General features: G+C 52.5%; 12 protein-coding genes across 12 annotated transcripts; 3 read left to right on the forward strand and 9 right to left on the reverse strand.

The window, feature by feature from the left end:
- Window positions 1–371: 371 nt before the first annotated feature.
- On the reverse strand, window positions 372–1,268 carry BJX68DRAFT_270300 (phytanoyl-CoA dioxygenase family protein; the record flags this gene model as incomplete). Its single annotated transcript, XM_071046588.1, has 1 exon — window positions 372–1,268. One exon carries the CDS (start codon window positions 1,266–1,268, stop codon window positions 372–374), a length of 897 nt encoding a protein of 298 aa, XP_070895339.1.
- Window positions 1,269–1,871: 603 nt separating this feature from the next.
- Window positions 1,872–2,768, reverse strand: BJX68DRAFT_270301 (monooxygenase sphC; the record flags this gene model as incomplete). Its single annotated transcript, XM_071046589.1, has 1 exon — window positions 1,872–2,768. One exon carries the CDS (start codon window positions 2,766–2,768, stop codon window positions 1,872–1,874), a length of 897 nt encoding a protein of 298 aa, XP_070895340.1.
- A 464-nt stretch (window positions 2,769–3,232) lies between these two features.
- On the forward strand, window positions 3,233–3,709 carry BJX68DRAFT_270302 (uncharacterized protein; the record flags this gene model as incomplete). Its single annotated transcript, XM_071046590.1, has 1 exon — window positions 3,233–3,709. One exon carries the CDS (start codon window positions 3,233–3,235, stop codon window positions 3,707–3,709), a length of 477 nt encoding a protein of 158 aa, XP_070895341.1.
- A 979-nt stretch (window positions 3,710–4,688) lies between these two features.
- BJX68DRAFT_257545 (cytochrome P450) lies at window positions 4,689–6,535 on the reverse strand (the record flags this gene model as incomplete). The annotated part of the gene is made up of 5 exons (XM_071043362.1): window positions 4,689–5,104; window positions 5,172–5,774; window positions 5,837–5,905; window positions 5,985–6,198; window positions 6,248–6,535. The coding sequence occupies 5 exons, from the start codon at window positions 6,533–6,535 to the stop codon at window positions 4,689–4,691; spliced, it is 1,590 nt and encodes a 529-aa protein (XP_070895342.1).
- Window positions 6,536–7,062: 527 nt separating this feature from the next.
- BJX68DRAFT_270304 (uncharacterized protein) lies at window positions 7,063–7,506 on the reverse strand (the record flags this gene model as incomplete). Its single annotated transcript, XM_071046591.1, has 1 exon — window positions 7,063–7,506. One exon carries the CDS (start codon window positions 7,504–7,506, stop codon window positions 7,063–7,065), a length of 444 nt encoding a protein of 147 aa, XP_070895343.1.
- A 513-nt stretch (window positions 7,507–8,019) lies between these two features.
- Window positions 8,020–9,509, reverse strand: BJX68DRAFT_270305 (uncharacterized protein; the record flags this gene model as incomplete). The annotated part of the gene is made up of 2 exons (XM_071046592.1): window positions 8,020–9,234; window positions 9,282–9,509. 2 exons carry the CDS (start codon window positions 9,507–9,509, stop codon window positions 8,020–8,022), a joined length of 1,443 nt encoding a protein of 480 aa, XP_070895344.1.
- Window positions 9,510–9,771: 262 nt separating this feature from the next.
- BJX68DRAFT_257546 (transferase family-domain-containing protein) lies at window positions 9,772–11,280 on the reverse strand (the record flags this gene model as incomplete). Its single annotated transcript, XM_071043363.1, has 1 exon — window positions 9,772–11,280. The coding sequence occupies one exon, from the start codon at window positions 11,278–11,280 to the stop codon at window positions 9,772–9,774; it is 1,509 nt and encodes a 502-aa protein (XP_070895345.1).
- Window positions 11,281–11,404: 124 nt separating this feature from the next.
- BJX68DRAFT_257547 (cytochrome P450) lies at window positions 11,405–13,359 on the forward strand (the record flags this gene model as incomplete). The annotated part of the gene is made up of 7 exons (XM_071043364.1): window positions 11,405–11,419; window positions 11,465–11,516; window positions 11,600–11,850; window positions 11,909–12,113; window positions 12,173–12,241; window positions 12,292–12,873; window positions 12,938–13,359. The coding sequence occupies 7 exons, from the start codon at window positions 11,405–11,407 to the stop codon at window positions 13,357–13,359; spliced, it is 1,596 nt and encodes a 531-aa protein (XP_070895346.1).
- A 101-nt stretch (window positions 13,360–13,460) lies between these two features.
- On the reverse strand, window positions 13,461–13,886 carry BJX68DRAFT_270308 (uncharacterized protein; the record flags this gene model as incomplete). Its single annotated transcript, XM_071046593.1, has 1 exon — window positions 13,461–13,886. The coding sequence occupies one exon, from the start codon at window positions 13,884–13,886 to the stop codon at window positions 13,461–13,463; it is 426 nt and encodes a 141-aa protein (XP_070895347.1).
- A 281-nt stretch (window positions 13,887–14,167) lies between these two features.
- Window positions 14,168–15,562, forward strand: BJX68DRAFT_257548 (uncharacterized protein; the record flags this gene model as incomplete). Its single annotated transcript, XM_071043365.1, has 4 exons — window positions 14,168–14,450; window positions 14,510–14,649; window positions 14,696–14,885; window positions 14,940–15,562. 4 exons carry the CDS (start codon window positions 14,168–14,170, stop codon window positions 15,560–15,562), a joined length of 1,236 nt encoding a protein of 411 aa, XP_070895348.1.
- Window positions 15,563–16,679: 1,117 nt separating this feature from the next.
- BJX68DRAFT_270310 (cytochrome P450) lies at window positions 16,680–18,478 on the reverse strand (the record flags this gene model as incomplete). The annotated part of the gene is made up of 6 exons (XM_071046594.1): window positions 16,680–17,101; window positions 17,153–17,722; window positions 17,790–17,858; window positions 17,911–18,013; window positions 18,075–18,191; window positions 18,257–18,478. 6 exons carry the CDS (start codon window positions 18,476–18,478, stop codon window positions 16,680–16,682), a joined length of 1,503 nt encoding a protein of 500 aa, XP_070895349.1.
- Window positions 18,479–18,869: 391 nt separating this feature from the next.
- Window positions 18,870–19,763, reverse strand: BJX68DRAFT_257550 (phytanoyl-CoA dioxygenase family protein; the record flags this gene model as incomplete). Its single annotated transcript, XM_071043366.1, has 1 exon — window positions 18,870–19,763. One exon carries the CDS (start codon window positions 19,761–19,763, stop codon window positions 18,870–18,872), a length of 894 nt encoding a protein of 297 aa, XP_070895350.1.
- Window positions 19,764–20,289: the final 526 nt, after the last annotated feature.

Below are 20,289 nucleotides of genomic sequence, written 5' to 3' on the forward strand. Positions count from 1 at the left end.
ACATTCGCCAGGGTCTTACATTATATCCCGCTTAGGTCATCGCCACGTGACAATTCTCTGTATATAGTCGGTCCCGCTTCACGGAACCTTCATTTTCTCTATGCTTTGTATTTTAGTTTAATACGACCTTGTTCATCGAGAGACGTTCCTTACATCTAATCTGGGTACATTCTAGCAGGGGGAACGCGAGTATCTGTATTGAACAGTCCAGCATCAATTTCAGAAGCAACGCTAGCTATAGGCATACACCTTCGACCCCAGATGATTACTAGTAAAAGCCCCTCCCTGCCCACACAACTCAAGCACATCCCTGCAGCTCCATTTAGGGACCCTCCCCCAAACACACCCCAAAATAAGCTAGTCAACGCAACTCATCCGGCCATGGTTTGATTACTCTTCAGCCCCAGCCCATCCTCAAGCGTCCCCGTATGATAAGTATTCAATCCCACAACATTAATCCCCGCCGGCTTGACAGTCCTCCACCCGACCATCTTCTGCGCCAGCGGCGTTAGACTCTCCACAAGAGGCCTTGGCAATGCAAGCGCACTCTCCAGCTGCGCCAGCTGACAGCTCGTGAAAAGCAGCAGCAATAGACGGCGCGTATCCTTGGCCTCAGGGAGATGTTCTCCGCCCGCATGAATCGTCCTCTGGTGCAGAATCATTATATCGCCTGCGTTCATCTCCGCGTGTACGGCGTCATCTTTGGATACCGCATCAATGTTTTCAGGGGTCATGTTCTCCCACTTGTGGCTTCCCAGGATGACCCGCGTGGCGCCGTTGGCTTTGGTGAAGGGTGTGGTTGGGATGATCAGGCTCACAGTGAGGTGCGGTGAGGAGGGGGATTGGTACTGCAAGAGCGGGTGGAAGAGGGCGTCACGGTGGAAGTCTTGCGCGGGGTTGCCTGGGTTAGTGGATCGGAAGATAGAGCTTGTGAGCCAGTAGTCGCCAAGATGCTGGAATGCTGTGGTGCAGATTTCATGAATTAGGGGTGTGTTTAGGATTTCATGCCGGAAGACAGGACTTGTGCAGACGAGATTGCTGGCGTGTTTGGCTTGGACGGGGAATTCTTTATCCTTAAAGGCGTTGTACTCTTCGAGGTAGGTGGCATGACCGGTGTTGTCTATGTCCGCGTGGAAGCGCTGGATTGTATCGAGCGGGATGGCGTTGGTGATGATGGCCAGGCCGTCGTCGGCCACTGCGTTCCAGACAGTTGGAGCGGGAGTAGTGGCTGAGAAGCGCTGGATTTGGGGATTGTCGGGGATTTTCATGCTTGTACTATGGGTTGCGGAAGTTTGTTTGGATTGACAATAAAGGTATGGATCGCGTGCTCGCCGGAACTACCCAGATTGAGTGTCTTTATATCCAGGCTACATACTCTGTGACAAGACCCAAGATACTGCGTAGCTATAGTCCGGGCTAGGGAGCGAGCATTCCTCGTTTCCCCCCACCAAGCCACGTATGATCGTTGCCCCAGGGAGACGCAAGGAGGAAGGTACAGGGGTTCAGAAAACAACAGGGCGTAATGGAGCTGCTCCTCGCCTGCATGGGCGGACCTCACTTGCATAGTGGCTGGCACGAGCTCTTCTAATACTGCCACGTAGATAGGCAATATACGCCACTAGAGCGCACATTGCCTAGCGTACTAAGCTTGTAATTCACGTGCTTAATAAAGGAAGCGATAATGCATGTTCTGGTATTAAGAGCTACAGGTCGGATATCGTGACCAGGCGCGCCCAATGGCTAACAGCTTCACCGCATCTTTCACTAGGGCAGTCAGAATCAAGCCTACATATACGCCCATGCCGATGGCAATTAAACATGTGCCCATCAAATATAATTTCCCAAAACGACATTCGCCCTGGCAGGATACACTAAGCGCTCGACATCAAGCCAAGATGCTCCCCGATGTCCTTCCCATCGTTCCCCCAAAAATGCACCGTATCAACATCACAATGCTGCGTCGAACTGCGGAACCCAAACATCGCCTGCGTGCGCGGCGACAGCTCCCTAGCAATCTCCATCGGAATCCACAACGGAAACGCCTGTACAGGGCGCAGTTCTCGGCGGATCGTCGAAAACGCCAGCGCGCGGCGCTGGTCCGAAAGCGTCGCATTGTGGCCTGCCCCGTGGATCACCTTGCCACTCATCATATAGCAATCTCCAGGCTGCATGATGGCCGGCGCGGACTCGATCTTGCCGTACTGCGGACACTCAGCCGCGTTGATCAGCGTGAGCTCCGGCCATCGGTTGCTGCCCGGGACGAGGCGGGTGGCGCCGTTCTCTGCGGTGAAGGGCGTCACGGCGCAGAAGAAGTTGACGAGGCACTCGGGCGCGTCGGGCCCCATGGAGTTCCACCACGGGTAGAGCTCCTGGTCGCGATGGAGGCGCTGGGCAGGGGCGCCCGGTTGCACTTCGATGACCATTGTATCGTTGAAGTGGTAGCCCAAGCCCTCGCCGGGTTTGCTGAAGACGCGCTGGAGGAGTTCGTGCATGAGGTCGTTTTCGAGGATCTCGTGGCGGAAGGTCGGGCTGGTGGTGACGAGCTTGCTGAACCGCTTGACGCGGTCGTTGCTGTTGCCGTCGTTTGTAACCTGGACTTGGATCTTCTCCATGGCGGGCTGGATCTCCTGGCTGAAGCGGGCCATCTGGTCCGGCGGCACGAACCCTTCGATGATGACGCATCCATCCTCTTTGAAGGCAGCGTAGATTTCGTCGGCGGGGGCTGTTGCGGGAAATTTCTGTAGACGGGGTGGAGTTGCTGAGCCCATTTTCAGTCTTATTTATTTGTCGTATACTCGAAACCGAGGATCGAACAAGTGCGGGACGGGGGCTCTAGCGGTGGAAGGCAAAGGATGGTTTAAGAATCCCTGGAACGCATAAAATTGTGCACAAAGATGGAAAAGCGGTTTCGGTGTCCGATATGCAAGGGCAACGGCCCCTACCTTCAGGGTATAACAACAACGAAAAGGAGCGAGGCAAGGGCCGAGCTATGTGGCACAGAATTCATGCCGACCATTGTCAGGACTCGGCACAGCAGGTAGGGAAGTGTACATGGCACCAACCAGCAGCCTACGTAATTACAAACGCCAGCCGATATATATTAGTCACAAAGGCCCAACACCACCATGACCCCCAATCTCTGTTATCCTCGTCACTGACCACAAGCTCCAAGTTTCCACCAAGCCCTAAGAGCCACATGCCTACCCCGCTTGACAAGACAAGGCCAAAAGCCATGTCCACCACGCGAGCAAAGCTCCTTGCAACAACCTCCACGTTTGTCTCAACCTTCGGGTCCTTTGACGTAAACGAAATCCTCGCCATCCGCACACCAACATGCCTCTACCACCAGTGCTGCCCCAGCTTCAACAAAAATGTCGTAACCAACGAGGAAACTCGTGCAAACTTCCCGCAATTCATCGCCACTTTCAGACGGTTTGACTTTTCCATCCTCGAACCGGACCATACACTTGTCGACGAGGCTGCGAGGAGAGTGATGATCCGCGCAAAGGCCTCCGCGGAAAGCATTGTTGGAGCCTATGAGAATGAGTATATCTTTATTTTGAAGATGACGGAGGACTGTAGGCTTGTAGACGAGATCTACGAGTTCTACGACACGATAAGGCTTAAGGATCTCCAACACCGGTTAGAAGAGAAGCATATCTCTTACGGGGATGCTGCGCCCTTTGAGACGAGGACTACTCAGTTATGAGAGGTTACATTATCTGGAACGGGGCTCAATAATCACCAGCAAATGGTCAGAGTCATGTTCTCTTTATGGCATTCTTGGCGCGCTTGATTGGGAAAACGAATATGAGAACTTTAGGTTGGAAGCATCAGGCAGGTAGACTTGATTCATGCTGCGCGAGGACCGCTGTACTCATCCTTTTACCTTACTATTAGGATAATTTGAGCATAATATCAGCGTGCACAGGTACACCAGTTACCTCGAGTATGTAGATCGCAGGAATAACTACAGGTATCGAGAAAGGTCACCGCGCTCTACTAATCTGGCCAACACGTCTGGATGAATTGCCTTCCTGCACCTTGTCCTGTAGATATGGCTTCATTACCTTGAAATTGTAGCCGAAGAATATTGGAGTAGAGGCGCATAAGCGAACCGGATTGAATCGGCATGATACTTCCGCGAGGAGTTGAAATGCTTTGAAATACACAGACCGCCATTGATGTCTCGGTCCACGGATGATGGAGACCCGAAGATGGAACAACCTGTACGGCATGCCTCTGCATTAGGCAAGGCCCTGTCCCTTGCGTGATCGCAGATCTGCAGCGAGTGAGTGGCTAAGAGTTGTACTCCGTCGGCCCACCGCAGGACAGTCTCTGGTCAGAGAAGAGTCATGAAGGCAGCAGCCTGGATTTATGATGCGACTGGAGCGCCCGCCACGTCCGCGTCCACGGAGGCCCCAAACCTGATTCCCAACAGCATGCATACCTTGATGCGCACACCTATTTTGTGAGGAGATATATCTAATACAGTACTCAAAAGCCGCGATCGTCTACAGCACCATGCCGAGCTCTAGTAACTAATCTCCAAGAACCTTGCTTGTGGTCAAGTATCGCATTCTATTACCGTAGTCATTTTTCGCGCCAAAAAACACCAGTATTTTCCCAAATATCCAATAGCAGACAGAGAACAGCGAAATGATCAGAAAGGATGAGAAGAGGTCAATTTATATAACTATCTCCTCCTGCCTTCGGCGGACACAGATCCTAGCATCTGGATTCGTCTCCAAGAAGATCCCCGACGTGCTGGGCGCAGCCGCGCCATTATCAGGAAATTTTATGTCATATTTCAAAAGCATATGGGACAAGACAATTTTCACCTCGTTGGCGGCAAAGAATCTTCCAGGGCACGCATGCCGACCAAGGCCAAAGCCTATGTGCTCTGGGGAAGCCGCAACCAGGTAGGCGGAACTGTCGCCCTTTTCACGCCGAGTGGTAAAACGGTCAGGAATGAAAGCATCAGGGTCAGGGTAGATCTCTGGGTCTCGCATTGCTACGTTTGCGATAAAGACTGTGGAGCCTTTCGGGATTGTTGTTCCGTCTGAGAGTGTGATCTCGCGCGAGGCGTATCGCCCCATCGTTACTGTGTGCATGACCAGGTTAGAAAAGGAGGGGGTCAACTTGGAAATGAGAGTTTTAGAGGAGCTTACCAGTTGAGGCTGGCTTCAAGCGTTGAGACTCTTTCAGCACACTGTCCATCAGTTTGAGATTGTTCAGGGCGATCTTGTCCCATCCTGCCCCCTGTAGCGAGGATATGATTTCTTTCCGGAGCTCCCTGACCAGAACCTCCCAATCTCGTCTCCCGCAGAGGTCAAGCAGAACCTGTCCCAGGAGGTCACTAGAGGTATGGAAAGAGCCGATGGCAAGGAGCATTTGGGACAGTAGGGGATCATAGGGTTGGCCTGCACTGCGAGACGTCTCGTCGAGCCATTCTATCGCGTCGTTATACTCTCTTCTGTCGCCCTGGCTCTGGGCATGGCGCCGTTGCTCAATGACCGGGACAAGAAGCGCACGTGCGTCACGGATATATCGACGAAGCTGGCGACATGATGGCTTCAAATGGGCGACAAGGGGTCGAAGTATCTGAGGCCAGAGGTTGAGCTCCTGGGCTGCTGCGAAAGCCTCGGTGTTGTATGATGTTAGGATGTGTACCCAATCCGGGTTGTGCCCTAGGTCGTCGCCAACGAAGACTAGAGAAGAGAGCCGCGACAGAATAAACAGAGCCGTCTCATGCGGGCTCACCTCCACCCAGGCTAGTGCGAGCATCAGTAGAGGTTTTGTGCCGACAGCGGGGAACTACTGATGGAATACATACTTGGTGCGTCTTTCCATTGGGACTGCAGAAGAACAGAGGTCTCGGTGGTGAGCAGCGGCGTCAATTTTGCTAAGTCATTTGATATGTTAGCATGTTTCATCCGCAGGCGAGAAGAAACGATGTGAGGCTTGCCAGGCCGGACACTCACTCAGCTGCCGGGTCAGTCTTGTCCTCACAGACTCAGCGATGACATCGCTGGTCCCCAGTTGAGCAAATACCTCGAATCCATCAATATGGCAATTAAACTCGTCACCGGCGATTGGGCCGGGGTTCAAGTCAGGATGCTCCGCGATCTCATGCGCATACCGCGGAGCAAGCACGATGTTGACTCCGTCTGGGGCTGCGATCCGAAAGGCACTTGCCTGTCCTTGGGCTCAGTGGGTTACTACTAGCTGGAGGATCGATAGGTACCTTGGAAAGCCCTTCTGTAACTAATCTCGGTAGCTCAGCGGCGAATGTCTTCCGTGAGCGATACCCTCGTAGTATACCAATGCGTCCCTGTCCGGGATTGATCAATGGCAGATCAGATTTGTTTCGAAGCGGGTAAAAAAGAATGACTGTAACGGAAAAGAGTAGTAGGAGCCCCGGGAGCCCGCAGACCACCAACAAACTGTTGGGAAACTCAAGGTCGTTTGGAATCCGAAGCTCACGAGGCGAACGAGAGAAATGTGCCCACAACCCTGGATTTCCCATGGCCATTGTAGCTCTCGTCATTTGGCGGGGGCGGAGAAGCGTTTGTGATAGAGACGGTAATAAATTCGGTCCAGATAGCGGTCTAGTCTCTAAAAAGTGATTGAATTTCTGTTGTGTATAAATTAAGTTACGAGCCGTGCCTTCACTATTGGAAATATATCTCTGACCCTGCTGGGAACCACGTACTTCAATATTCCCAGCATGACTGTGAAATGAAGGGATTGCACTATCAGGAAGACGACATAACTTAGCATGGCATTGATTCTTGCTAGGGCAGTGTGTGGTTTCCTATCCTTGCCTTAATGCGAATCACTTTTGTGCAGCGAAGCAAGGGCTAATAATAATACGCACGGTGTGGCTGGTCTACCTACACGCAATCACAATACATCAGCCTACATTCTCCTTGCTTTATCCAATCGCGGCGGTAGATGGCAACCGGAGGATGCTTCACGTTGTGTCACTGTCGAAGCCTCTCCAGTCCAGGCCCGTATCACACAAGACCCCCTTATTAACCATTCTTAAACACAAACCATCTAATTCCTCGCCGAAAAATGCGCCTCAATCTTCTTCCCCCACGCATCCCTCGTCGCCGAATCCGCAAACTGGAAAAAGTCCTCCACCATGGTTCCCTCCTCATTCATCTGCAGAATGTAAACGTACTCGGTCTCAAACCGACCAACCAGAGAATCCCCCTTCCCTTCAATGTGCAGTACAACCCTCCTCGCAGGCTCGTCGACGACTGGCTCCGCTCCGTCCTTGACACGTAGCTGGAAATTGTGGAAAAAGTCCTTTAGCCCTTGGAAGTCCGCCTTGCTTTCTTCTTTGGTTTGCAAAGCCGGTTTGCCTAGACTGGATGGGAAGGAGCGGAGGGTGCAGTTGGGTGAAAGGAAGGAGAGGACTGAGTCGACGTCGAGTTTGGCGAATTGGGCGATGAAGTTTAGGGCCGTGGATATGAGCTCTTCGCGGGTAGGAGGCATTGTTTCGGTGAACGGGGGAGGTGATGGATCGAGCAGGGCCGTGTCAAGGCCAGTGGGTAAGGCCAGTAAGTTGGGAAGGGTTGTCGAATCGCTTATTTAACAACTACTGCCACATCTAAACTCGTTTGAAGGTCCGTCCAAGATGGTCGATGATCGTGCCCTTGCTTGATTGCCGGCAAGGAGAGATATCGGGAAGGTCATATGACCAAGTTCCAAGTTGCGTGGCTTTGAGGGTTGATGGGTTGCACAAGCAGAGCATCATCTTGCTGCAAGGGCTCACATGAGCCTGAGCACATTGTGGGAGAGATGCATGCTTGTGCGTCCACTTTGATGAGCAGAAACGCCATATTTGCGGATGAAAGATTCGAAAGGAAATTCTGCGCACCACAAGAAATCTGTTGATATTGAACGTGAAGCAGAATCGCTGACATGATCAGCGTCACTCGCTTGAGACACGTGAGATTTAACAGACAAGCAATCTATGAAGGTAGTACCCACCCCTGTTCAAAATATCTAACGGGTCTGATTGATGCTGTCCAGTTCGCGCTCGATCACGGCCCAGCAGAACTTGGACAAATGCCACTGCATCCACCACCCGTCTTGAGAATCCTTGCCAAGAATTATACCATATTCCGGCGTCACGCCCCGCATTTGACTACAATTTAAGATGCTGGAGGGAACACATGGGCCTGGACTCTGGGTACTAGCCGCAGGGCAAAAGTCTAAATCAAGAAGACCCCCTTTACTCCAGTTCGAGACGTTGCAGAGAAGCATATCAGACGATCCAAGAAGCGGCATGAGTCCAACATCTTTTGCCCAGGCACAACGGGCTTGGACCTGCTCCTCGGTCCGCTCGCGTACAAGACTGCGCCGGATTTCATTTGCCAGGAAGCTCACGGGATTTGAGACCACCTCGCGAACAGGTAGCATTGTATGGGCAAGGAAAACGGCGTTCTGGAGATACGCACGCTCCGGCGGCAGCATGTGGCGGATATCAAAGGCGTTTGTCAACACCAAGGTTCTCTGATGGTGAGGGTTCAGGCTTGCCAAAACGACCCGCACAAACCACGCGACTAGGACATCACTGTGACTCACAAACGGCGATTCCTGGGATGTAGACAAGTCGGCGAGGGCCTTGTCTCGTGTCTGCGTGATGAATTTGCCCGGGACACGGATGACGCGCTCCTCCTTTCCGCATATGTTCTCCCATAGAAGGCGTGCGGTAAACCTCAAACGATCAAGACCCTTCAACAGATGGTTATGCCACGTAAATGACTCCGCAGGGGTCTTATGGCATAACATGTCTGTGATAGATTCCGAGAATCCGCAACACTGGGGAACGTCGTCCATCCGTCCCTGGAGGACGCAAGTCCAAGCCTTCAGAAAGAGCCCGTATCCAGTTGCATCCATTAGAATATGTGGGAACCGCAGCAGGATGATCGTCGCATCGCGGAAGTTGAGCTGCTCGAACGACAGTGGGGGTAAGTCAGATTCGGCCCACTCCTGCGCTTTTCTTGGGTGATGCGTCCGGGTTATGGAGGGTGGAAGAGCGTCCCGGACGTTGTAGAACGATATTTTCTTCGGGTCGGTCGGTTGAGGCATTTTGCAGGTAATGGGGTGCTCGTTAACCGCGGCCGATGACTCCAAAGTCTTATAGGTAAACGCAGGGCGTTCGGTCGTGAATTCAACGGGGACATGAAGGTCGTAGCCGCAGGCGTCTGAATTGGTCTGTGGATGGTTAAACGTGCAGCCTGGGAAGGGTAGGCCAGACAAACATCTCTGCGTCTCAAACGGCCGCCCAACTGTCTCCAGTTTCCGATTTCAAGTAGTCGCTTCAGTGAGTGCTGCAGCTTCTTGGAATCAAGGACAGACTCGAACCTGAGCGCGACCTCGACATTGCACTCGTAAAATGTTGGGATGTCCGGGAGCTGGACAATTGAATCCTTCGGCCCCGTAGCAGGTGGTTGTTTCTGATTACTCGTGAAATAACGGACGACCTCCATGGCACGTTGTGTTGAGGTTGTTGTAGGACTGTCGAGGCTGAGCATAGAACAAGATCTGTGACAGCCTCTGGCCATTTAGTCTTTGAATTTCCACTGCCAACTCGTTCTACCCCTTGCATCGGATATCTTTTGCGGTCTCTCTAGCAGGCCATTGCACAAGAATTCAGGCTACATTCAATTCAATTTTGCTTCATGAGAGACGATGAGGTGTTACTCCTCACGGTGAGGCCGTGAGATTCACATGTCACAAGGACCGCGTCAGCTATGCGTCAGCCTTGCAGTCGCACGAGCCTGGAACCTTGCTTTTCCCTTGCTTCCATAGTGCCCAGCGCAGAGCGGGCTCATTCTTGAAGCAATACATCGTACCCTCGTCCAGCGTTATCCGCACATTCCACGGCGCGGAACCCGCCACCTCCGAACTACTTGCGCACAAGGGGAGAATTACACAGGACCCGTTCACCCACGGTATTCCAGTTTCGAAGGTCCGGATTTCCCCTAGCTCTGCTCCAAATTGTAGCTCGTATGTTTTGATATGTCTTAAGCTTGAGGCGATAGCGCAAGCCGGGAGCACATTCACAGCCATCTGGCTCTCGTCGGCGTTCAGAAAGGAACTTAGAGAATCGATGTAGGAATTGCCGAAGCTGGCTAGTTTGGTTCGGATTGTATAAGCCGTCTCTGCAATGGCTAGAAAGGATGATGTGTTCAAACCAGGGACTGCTTCCTGAAATGCCTGGGGCAAGTCTGACCCAGCGCCCCGTCGAGTCTCGACTCGAAAGCGAAGCGGGATACCTGCGTTGCCCATGTAGTCATCGGGGAGAGGAGGGTCAACGAACTTGCGAATGTTCACGGCCATCAGGCACTCAGAGACAGTCGACATGGGATGAAGACCTTCCTCTCTGCAGGTGTGGCTGGCGGCATGCCGTGCCTGAGCTATTGTTTCGCAGATGAGTGCCGTGAGGACATCGTTGGTCGAAAGAAAGCTTATATCTCCTTGGCCTGCAAGCAATTTCTGATTCTCATTCAACTGGCAAAGCATAGAGTTACAAGCGGCCCTCAGCCGCTGGAGTTTGTCGGCGCAAAAGACGAAGCATTCATCTGTCAATGGTGGAGGTATCGTAGTGACCTCGGACGACGAAGGCGCATCTGGACGAACGCGGTCATGCTTTTTCAAGCGAGAGGTGAGAGCCAGCAATGGGCTTCGCACTCGTGACTGCGTGGAAGCGATTTCAAAACTTCCCTTCCTTCCTACGTTTGCCGGGTTGCGACACGATTCGGCCAGAAGCTTTACTATCACCGCGGCTCCGAGGGCGTCGAATACCGCATGGTTGAACCCGATGGTCAAGACCAGGCCATTATTGACCAGATTGACCTGAAAACGAATGACAGGCGTTGGTCGATCAGCGGTTGGGAAGGCGGCGAGTGGATTAAAGAGAGCGTCAAGCGGAAGATTCCGAGGTACGTTGAATGGAGAAAGTCCCAGTTTCTCGACGGGAAGAGTGCGATTGGAATGGCGCTTTACCTGGACCAGTGGAACTTGACCTTCGGAATCGGCAGTGGGTGGTCGGACTTGAAGGCCATCGGTACCAAACGCGATCTCCCCGTTCAAAAATGGCACCTTTTCGAGAAGGACATGGATGGCGTTATGGATGGTGTGAAGGGCAGAAGCTTCATCCTGCACCTGATACGACAAGCTGTAGAAGAAGAAAACCTGGCCATTTGCCTGGTCGAGAGGGGTCAGTGCGAAGGCTTCGAAATCAGACGAGGACGGCATTGGATGCGATGGAGCAGGGGTTAATTCCAATGTGGCAGTCCAAGTTGCCCGGGTTGACTGATAGACAGTCTATGTAAGAGAAACTCGTCTCTAGCCTTGTTAGAGGAAGAGTTCCTGTGTAACCATGACGCATTCCTCCGTAGCTGCAGCTCTGCCCAATGAGCCAGAAAACAAGATAGTTGAGGGATACGCCCTCGGTCCTCCCAAGCCCTTGCTTGAAGTATGTAGGGGCATCGGTCGGCGCAGCACAAGCGGCAAACATGTTACTTGGGCGAGTCCATATACAAGATACTCGACACATCTAGGTTCGTTGGACGAGGGCTTGCTGAAACACCACGCATGACCATGTTGCGACTGATGCATCCCTTCTCAACTCTACCCAACGAGGGAATCGGCCTCTATATCTTGTGGACGATAGCTGTTCTCTTTGTGATATTCAAGCTGCTGGCACCAGCCAAATGCGACCTCCCGACCGTAAACGGACGCAGGCGGTTTGAGATCGGACAGTACCAGGCAAGAAGGCGCTTTGCTCTCGATGGACGGGGCATTATCTTGAACGGGCTTCGGAAGGTCAGTTCTCTGGTATGTAATTCTTTGATTCTGGCCTGGAGACTCAAAAAACCCGCAGGCGCGTGCCTTTCGCGTGGTTTCTCAAAAAGGGCCCAAGATAATCCTTGGGCCCGAATACGCCAACGAGGTTAAAAGTCATCCAGCCTGCAATGCGGATGTCTTTATAGCAAAGGAATTCCACGCCCACGTGTCCGGCTTTGAGGTTTTGCGGCCACAGCAGGTAATGAAGGATGCTATCCGGCTTAAACTGACCAGGTCCATCGGTAAGAGCCAGCCGTCTACAGGCGTTAACCTAGCTTACGTTGTTTTTTTTGCGCTCAAGGGGTGTTGATGAAGCCGATGTCTGCTGAAACTGCACTGATCCTCGAAACGGAATGGGGGAATAGTGATGGTACGTCGCCTTACCGTCGTGCAAGGTGCGATGCTAATCTGGTGTTTCAGGTTGGCACGAGTTGGATCTCAAGTCCACCATAGCCTCGCTTGTTTCTCGGGTATCGGCAGTCATGTTCGTCGGCGAGGAGCTCGGCCGCGATCAAAAATGGCTCAGCATTGTCACCAACTACAGCTCTGATATGTTCGTCGCGGATCTGGCTCTTTGCAAGTGGCCCGAGGTTCTGCGTCCCATTGCCACGTATTTCCTGTCTTCTTGCGGTAAACTACGACGCCATATCCGAGAGGCGGCACTCATGCTCGATCCCATACTTTCCGAGAGATACTCTGCGCCTCACACCAAGCACAACTTTCTGGATTGGTTTGAAGAAATCGCAGGCGGTCGGAAATACAACCCCGTGCTGGCCCAGCTCTCGCTCGCTGCAGCGGCCATTGATACCACATCCGACCTCATCATCCAGACCCTCTCTGACATTTGTCGTTTCCGCGATTCGGGAAGACTCCAAGAAGATCTCCGCGAAGAGATGGTCAGGGTGCTGAGGGCAGATGGATGGGAGAAGTCGGCCATGTACAACCTTAAGCTGTTGGACAGCGTCCTGAAGGAAACACAGCGTGTCAAGCCCGTCGTTGTTTGTAGGTGCCGTTGCTTTATTTACGGGTCATGGTGAGCTAACCCCAAGGTCACCGCACCACACAGTCGGTATGGGCCGCTACGTTACTGAACAGATGACGTTACATGACGGAACTGTGATCCCACGGGGCGAAACAATCAACGTCGTCAATACACGAGTGTGGGACTCGGCCGTGTATCCCAACCCGCTCGAATGGGACCCCTATAGATTTGTACCTCGCCGCGACGCGGGCGATCATGCAGCGCATCTCGTCTCTCCCACGCCAGATCACATGGGGTTTGGACTAGGAAAGCATTCCTGCCCGGGCCGGTTCTTTGCTGCCACGAAAATCAAAATCCTACTGTGTCATATTCTGTTGAAGTATGATGTGAAAATCTCCGACGAGGCAAGTTCGACGGTGGTCTCGTCGGGAAACTTTCTATTTCCCGATGCAACTTTGAGCTTCTCTGTCAGGCGAAGGCAAGACAACTTGACTATCTGGGACTAAACACGCCTCATGGCATCACCAAGACCTATGTTGGAAACGTGTGCAGACAATCTCAGTGATTCCTCTCGAACGCAATACACTGCATACCTGCCCGTTCATAATCAATTCTGAGCCTCCTCGAGGCGTCCCTGAAACTGCCGATAACAGGCTGTGTCCAAGAATTGAAAGATCCCGTCCACCAGGGTTCCTTCCTCATCCATAGCCATTATAAACATTACTTCGTTCTCGTAGGGCCCAACGGTCGTTTCACACCGGATTTGCACCTTGACAACAACCTTTCTTGACACCTCATCAACGACCGTAGTGCCGTCGTCGATGATGCTGGCACTAACAGATCGAAACACGCCTCGCGATAACATCATATGTTTCGTGTGTTCCTCCATACTCTGAGTAAACTTGCAGGTCGGCGCAATTCCATGACTAAGGCAGGTTGGTGTGCGAACGGTTTTCATAGCACTTGGATCGAACTCGTTGTACGCGGCAATGTATCGTGAGACTGTTGCAAGCAGTCTTTCTCGGATGGACATGGCTCTGATGAGGGATAAACTGCTGGTGGGCTGACGATTCTGCTGAAACTGAAAGAGTAATCTGACGACGCTTAACAGTGGACATGTGCGCGCTGTCTCTGTAGGTATATCCGTCCAAGGACCGAATCCCACCCCCTTGCGCTTCTCTCACCCCTTGCTCTTCCGGCATTTTGTCCCTTACAATGCAATAGCGGTCTGGGATACACAATCCGCTCCATTTAACCTTGTCCCATCACGATATCGTCAAGGTGGTCAATTCTCGAGCCACTGAAGCAACCATCATGGTCGACAAGTCAAACAAGGTCGCCCTAGTCTTGGGCGCCACAGGGATATCTGGCTGGGCACTGGCCAAAAACGCCCTTTCCTATCCGAGTCGGTCTACTTTCCAGCGGGTTATTGGATTAATGCACCGGCCGAGGACAGTTGAGGAAACCGGCCTACCCAACGATCCTCGGTTGGAGCTCTATTCGGGCGTTGATCTTCGGGGCGACCTGAACCATGTCGTTGCGAAGCTGAAGGAAAAGATCCCGCGGGTCGAACAAGTCACACACGTTTACTATCTTGGTGAGTCCACCTAGTACATTTGCGTGAACATGGCAGAGAATGACACCGACTCGGCTCAGCCTACATCACCCAGCAAACATGCAATGGGGACATGCTACAGTTCCGGGACGCCAACGTCGCCATGACCTACACAGCGGTCCACGCTTGCGATCGCCTTTGTCCAAACATGGAGTTTTTTGTGCTGCAGACGGGAACCAATGTACGTGCCACTAACCAGCGCAAGTCTTCTGTCTGACGTTTCCAAGGCCTATGGCGTCGCATGTTTTGACTATCTAAGCCAAACGCAGCTGCAAGTGCCGCTGCGAGAGAGTAACCCCCGAGTGCCTCGCCCTTGGAGCGACACGCTTTTCTACTACGCACAGGCGGACCTGATCAAAGAAGCCAACAAGGGCAAAGCCTGGAAATGGTGCGAGGTCCGACCGGACCAGATTGTGGGTAGGTCCAACCGCGCCAGGGATAGTGTATATTCCGAGCTAACGCTCAGCATAGGACATGCTCCTGCCCAAGTTAGCGTTCCGTACGTCGCACCCATGGCATTGTATCTCGCCCTATACCGGTACATCAACGGACCAGGGGCCCGAGTCCAATTTCCTGGAACCGTCCGCAACTATCATCACACATACACAGACGTACGCCCAGATACGATGGCGCGGGCCGAGCTGTACCTTTCCCTCGTTAAATCGGACGAATCACACGGCGAGGCATTCAATATAGCAGACACAGACACGCCTGGGCCGTGGAGTGCCAAGTGGCCCTCTATCTGCAGGTATTTTGGCCTTGAAGCCAGCGAAACTGTTGACGACGAGTGGACGAATATAGACGGCTGGTGGTACGCGAACCAGGCCGCCTACGAAAGAATGTGCGCCGAGTATGGACTGCAGAAGCAGGTCGTGTCTCCAACGGCCTGGTCGTTGATGAAAATGGGCCATACGTTGATCGACCAGAATCGGGAACTGTGCCTCGATAAGATCAGAGGGCTGGGCTTTACTGAGGATCATCTTGTCGGGTCTAGCTATTTCCAGGTTTTTGAAGACTTTGAGAGGATGAAGATTATCCCGCCTAGAGTTGTTTGGGCTTCGCCTCGCTGTCGGGATGTTTTGCATCAGTGCTGAGCACATGAAAAGTTGTTGATATTGTGAGACCGCTTCAAGATTTACCCATCAGAGGGATTTTGCTTGACTTTATTAGGTGAGCTTTGGATTATACCTAGTGTTGCCGCTAGTTCAATCTTCGCCCCCACCAATAATAAAACAAACGTATCAAGTAAAGTCACCTGATTAACTGGTCACTGCGGCTTAATGACGCCTAGTAGTACACCTCCCTCGCGATATTGCCTTGTTAGGGGATCACAACGAGTAGTACGCTCTAGTATAACCTAAATCAGAAGAAGACAACAGGTTATAAGCTTATCACAACACATCTGGAACCTTAGTTTTGGTGGTGGGTCTCCAAGCAAGCGATTATATATAGTTGCCGTACAAGGTCAGTGGAGAGTGTGCTGGGAGTTAAGGTTGAGTTAGCAGGATACATTAATTTACTATTTGGGTTCACACTAAACGTCAGCGCTTGATAAATTGACCGCCAGCGCCTGGTTCATGTATCCGGTGAAAAAACGCTGGGTGAATTAACATGGCGATGGCATTCTAGTGTTGTGATTATATGTGCTGGCTCCTGAATGGGCCTAAAAAATCCTGGCATGTGGGTCAATCTGGCTAATTAGCGGGTGGTTATAATCTGAGCTCTATTCAAGATTGGTCACTCGACTGATGTCCTGGCACCTTTTTAGTTGACGGGTGAAGCTGTTAAATCCATCACCGCAGCTGGCCTGCATATTTCATGCACTCAAGCTATTGCTTGTTACAACTCACCAAATGGGTCATGTATCCCTTGCACTACATTAGATCCGTGAATTCACCGCCAGACGCTATGCATCCAGTGGAACCAATCCACCTCTCTCTGGTAGAGTGGATGTGTTTGTGCCCCTTGCGTATAAGCAAGGAAAGGATTATATCCATGGTCTGCATCATAGTTGATTAGGGGTCTAGTTTGAACAACGTCATGAATTACGAATGCCGCAGTGAATCAAGCAGAGACCTGAAGTATGGGCGCTGGCATGTTGTACTCTCCGGCGAGCAACGGAGCATCGTTAGGCGACTGGATTTCCACACGTCTAAAACCAAGTCTCTTGCTCTAACTCTGAATCATATTCCCATTCTCAAATGCCAGGAATTAGAGCTGGATCTCCGGCTGTCGCCGTCTGACCAACACCTTTGCCGCCATGTTTGCGTTGATTGCCGCCGCAAACTCCCACACATGCGGCCCAGTCTCCCCATCGGCCGGTTTGATATCGTATTTCATCAACACGTGGCAAAGAGATATCTTCAGCACCGCTGCGGCGAAGAACCGCCCGGGACAGGCGCGGCCTCCATAGCCGAATCCCAGGTGGTCCGAGGTAGGTGATGTAAACTGTGCTGTATTCTCTTGCCCTGGAGCCTGTCGGAGTTTGTAGAACCGATACGCGTCGAAGTGCGCGGCGTCAGGATACTTGTCCTCGTCCCACATTGTGTGTCCGGAAATCCGGATCGACTGGCCTTTGCGGATGACGAGGCCGTCTTTCAATGTTACGTCGTCGACGGCGAGCCTGCCAACTGCTGTTCTATAGTTAGAGTGTGTATGAACCGGGGAGAAGGAATTTGGCATACCGAACAGGATTGGATCCACCCGTTGAACTTCTTTGAACGCACTGTCCATGAGTTTCAAGTGGTACAGCGCCGTCTTGCTCCACCCATGAGACTTGTAGACTTGGATGACCTCTTTACGAAGGTTGTCGACGAGCTGAGGATCCTCCGAAAGGCGTAGGAGGATCTTCACCAGATGGTCACAGAGGCCGTGCATGGACGCAAACGCAATCCGCAGATTAAGTATGAGTTCGTCATACTCTTCCCCATGCGAGGCTTCCTTGAACCATTCAAAGAAGTTTAGGGGCGCTTCGCCTGTTGATGCCTGAAGCGCCGTTCTCCTCCGCATGTCACGGCTCATGAGCTCTCGGCCAGCGTCCATGGTGCGGTAGAGCTCCAGGCATTCGGGCAGAAACTTGGCCACAATCCGTCGTAGCATCACAGGCCACGCGGAAAGTGCCGCTGATGCCATACCCAGTGCCATTTCCATCTTCACTACAAACTCGGGCCACGCCGTGTCCAGGCAGTACACCGAAGATGTACCCTGGGCTATGGTACGTTCGACCACTGACCCAAGAGCTATTTCCTCCCAGCCTGGGGGTCAATAAACAGAAAGGGTTAGCCACTTTTTCGCGCATACCGACGGGAGCCCTGGGTTTACCTGATTCACTAGGCCATCGATCGCTGATTGCTTGGCCGATATCTGATGCGAGAGGTTGGATCAGTTTCCCTGGGTCATCCTGTCAGTGTGATTGCGCTCCACGTATTGTAGCTCCTCCTACCTAACGACTGCGCGAGCTGTGTTCGCACAGACTCTATCAAAATCCGATCTTCAACCGGCTGGGACCGGCATAGCTCAAAGCCCGGAAGATGGCCGTGATGCATCTGACCAAGAGTTCAGAAATCCAGTTTCTGGCCATGGGCAGGTGTTCCATTGACTACTTACCTTTGCAGTGAACGGGAATACCTTCAGCGAAGGGTGGTTGCGGAACTGGTCCGCATATTCAGGGGACGCAAACATCTCGACCCCGACATCCGTGCGCATCGCGAAGACATCCTTGTGCTAGTGCCACTGGATGAGCATATGACGCTGGTTCGTTCTTCTCCCGGTTCTGCGTGCAAACTTACAGAGTCAAAGCCGGATTTTATCAGCTGCCGGGCATCGCGGCGAAAGCGATTCACTGCTGTCGCCTGGAGAAAGTCGAATGGCCCCGCATCGTTCAAAAGGGGGAGATTGTTAGGACGCCATCTCTGGGTGCTGTAGAGCAAATATAAGACAGCGGATACTACCACAAGACCAGCGATCCAAGGTTGGCCCAGCGGGGCGAGACTGGTTGTTTCATGAAGCATGGTGTAGTGTAAAGGGTGTACATGAGAGCTGGACGAGCTGCGAGCAGGTTTTGTGTCCAAACTGCTGGATGGGCACTTATGTGGCATGCCTCTCGGCAAGGAGGCGCACGTCGGTGACGGAGATTCATGGGCCTGAGAATGTCCTTACCTACAAGTCTGTGGTACGGCGTTGCTCATATGTCGGGTGGATGGTAAGGGGATACTCTAGAGGGCAGGTTTCAGTGCAGAGCTACTACTGAAATGTATTCGGGCGATTTACCTCTGTTTTTATTTATTTTGGATCTGTGCAAGTCGTAATTGAAACAACACAATACTCAGAGGGAGAAGTCGTCGGACATTGTGATTGGACCATTATACTAACAGCCAGTGAGCCCGAGCTACGATGCTTTCCTCAGTGGCCCTCCTGCCCTTCTAGCGGCTCTGCTGCCCTCAACTTCAATCCATCCTCCAAGAAGCCCGACCGGTGCGTATTCAACCCAACCGTATTGGGCTCGACCGGTCTAACAGTCCGCCAGCCAACCATCTTTTGCGCAAGCGGGGTCATAGTTTCTACGAGCTCCCGAGACAGAGCAAGCGGGCTCTCAAGAGCAACTAGCTGACAGCTCGTGAAGAACATCAATAGCATTCGTCGCGTATCCGGTGCCTGGTGCGTATGCTCCCCGCCGGCGTGTACCAGTCTCTGGTGGATTACCAGCATGTCCCCAGCGTCTAGCTCTGCGCGCACAGCCTGGTCCTCCGATGGCGTGCCGACAGCGTCCCATTTATGGCTGCCGAGAATGACCCGCGTTGCACCGTTGGCGACCGTGGCGTCCGTCATGGATACAAGGAGCGCCACGGTCAAGGACGGTGATGTGGGAGGTTGCCACTGAAGGACTGGATAGAGCAGCGCGTCACGGTGGAAGCCTTGTGCTGGGCTTCCTGGCTTTGTGGTTCGTAAGATGCCAGTGGTCAGCCAGTAGTCTCCCACATCGCGAAAGACAGCCTTGCATGTGGTATGTACTGCCGAGTTGTTCAGGATATCGTCCCGGTAGGTCTTGCTGGCAGGCACGAGGTTATTTGCGTGGCGAGCTTGAGTGGGAAATTTGCTTTCCTTCAGGGAAGGGTTATCCTCGAGCCAGACAGGTTGGTCGGAGCTTTCGACTTCCTTTTGGAGGCGCTGGATCACATCAAGAGACACAACGCTCCTGATTATAGCAACGCCATCGTCGTCGATGGCTTTTGACAACGTTTCTAGGTCAGTGTCGGAGGCGAACCGTTGTATCTGGCGTTTGTCAAGGATAGTCATGATGCAGACACAGAGCAGCAGGGCAGTACAAGATAATAGAGAACTATCGAGATAAATGAACCAGTAGATACACGCCTTGCGGAGGCAAGTGGTGGCCGGTCGTACTATCAACGAGGTGGCTACAAGGCGACATTTCATACAGGGTGAATTATTATGCAGGTTATGTATCACAAGTAACATACCCCATGCTGTATCACGACAATTCCTCTTCTCACTGTTATCAGTGCCTGACGTACATTGAACGTCACTTTGCGTGGAATGCACCGGTGAAATTGAGGCGCTGCCCTCACCTGATGGCCTCGATAGTTCCACCTGATGGGCTACTCTCTTGTATCTAGGTGAACCGTCCGAGACGCAAGGGCCTTGCACGACCAATGATTCACCGGCAGCGTCAACCTAGCAGAATTTCCGGTCACGCAAGCGAGGTCTTGTTGGCGGAGGATTCTTCCGGATGGCGGAACACATGTAAGGGCAGCAGGCTAGGTACCCCATGCCTTAGGCCAGCTCATCAGCATTGGCGGGCATT

The sequence above is a fragment of the Aspergillus pseudodeflectus genome (assembly GCF_044049435.1).
Source record: "Aspergillus pseudodeflectus strain CBS 756.74 chromosome Unknown BJX68scaffold_48, whole genome shotgun sequence".
NCBI lineage: Eukaryota > Fungi > Ascomycota > Eurotiomycetes > Eurotiales > Aspergillaceae > Aspergillus > Aspergillus pseudodeflectus.